The sequence below is a fragment of the Galeopterus variegatus genome, unplaced genomic scaffold, assembly GCF_000696425.1.
Source record: "Galeopterus variegatus unplaced genomic scaffold, G_variegatus-3.0.2 Scaffold101968, whole genome shotgun sequence".
In the NCBI taxonomy this organism is placed as follows: Eukaryota; Metazoa; Chordata; class Mammalia; order Dermoptera; family Cynocephalidae; genus Galeopterus; species Galeopterus variegatus.
Window position 1 is genome coordinate 1 of NW_007828079.1, and position 793 is coordinate 793.

At 62.3% G+C, this 793-nt stretch overlaps 1 protein-coding gene across 1 annotated transcript; it reads right to left on the bottom strand.

The window, feature by feature from the left end:
- Positions 1–136: 136 nt before the first annotated feature.
- LOC103584757 (E3 ubiquitin-protein ligase TRIM17-like) lies at positions 137–595 on the bottom strand (the record flags this gene model as incomplete). Its single annotated transcript, XM_008565636.1, has 1 exon — positions 137–595. A coding segment is annotated over exon 1 (429 nt), but the record flags the coding sequence as incomplete, so codon positions are not given.
- Positions 596–793: the final 198 nt, after the last annotated feature.

Here is a 793-nt window from a genome sequence, read left to right on the forward strand (position 1 = left end):
AATAAACCACCCCCGCCCCGACACACACACACGTAGTCCGACGTCCTTGTCCCTCTGGACACACACCCCCAGTCTCTGACCAAGGCCCACCTTGTCCCCCTGGACACCCCCTCCACGGTTTCTGGCTCTGGCCCACCTTGTACTCCTGCACGGCCTCCCCGACGGGCGCCACCATATGCGGCCGGTGCTTCTGCGACTCCCTGCAGACCACGCAGATGGGGCTCTGGTCCTCCTGGCAGAAGAGCTTGAGGGGCTCCTGGTGCACCTGGCACAGGTCCCGCTTCTGGAGGCCCAGGTGCTGGCGTGCCATCTCGGCCACCTTGGTGAGCAGGCGGTTGGACCGCAGGTTCCGCTGCGGGGACATCTCCCTGCACTCGGGGCAGGGGAAGGAGCCCTTCTGCTTCCTCCGCCCCTTCTTGCCTTTTGCCTTCTCCCAGCTCAGGCAGATGCAGTCACGGCAGAAGTTGTGGCCGCAGGCGGTCATCACGGGGTCCCTGAAGTAATCTAGGCAGATGGAGCAAGTGGCTTCCTCTTGCAGCTTTCTGGCAAGTTCCACAGCATCCATGGCTCCTGGGGAGACACAAGGCAAGAGTTTCCGCTTTGAGCAACCCCCAGAGAGAGGCTGGGCTAAGTGGTCCCCTCATGTTCCCGGAGCTCTGGGCTCGCTCCCTGACAACGAGCAGGCTTCCTCTGTGGCCTCCTGCTGGAGGCGAGAACTAAAACTGGGGTCCCGTTAGGGGGTCCGTAGCTGTCATTTTTAGCCTTGCCAGTGACAGAGGCACAAATGCCTCTC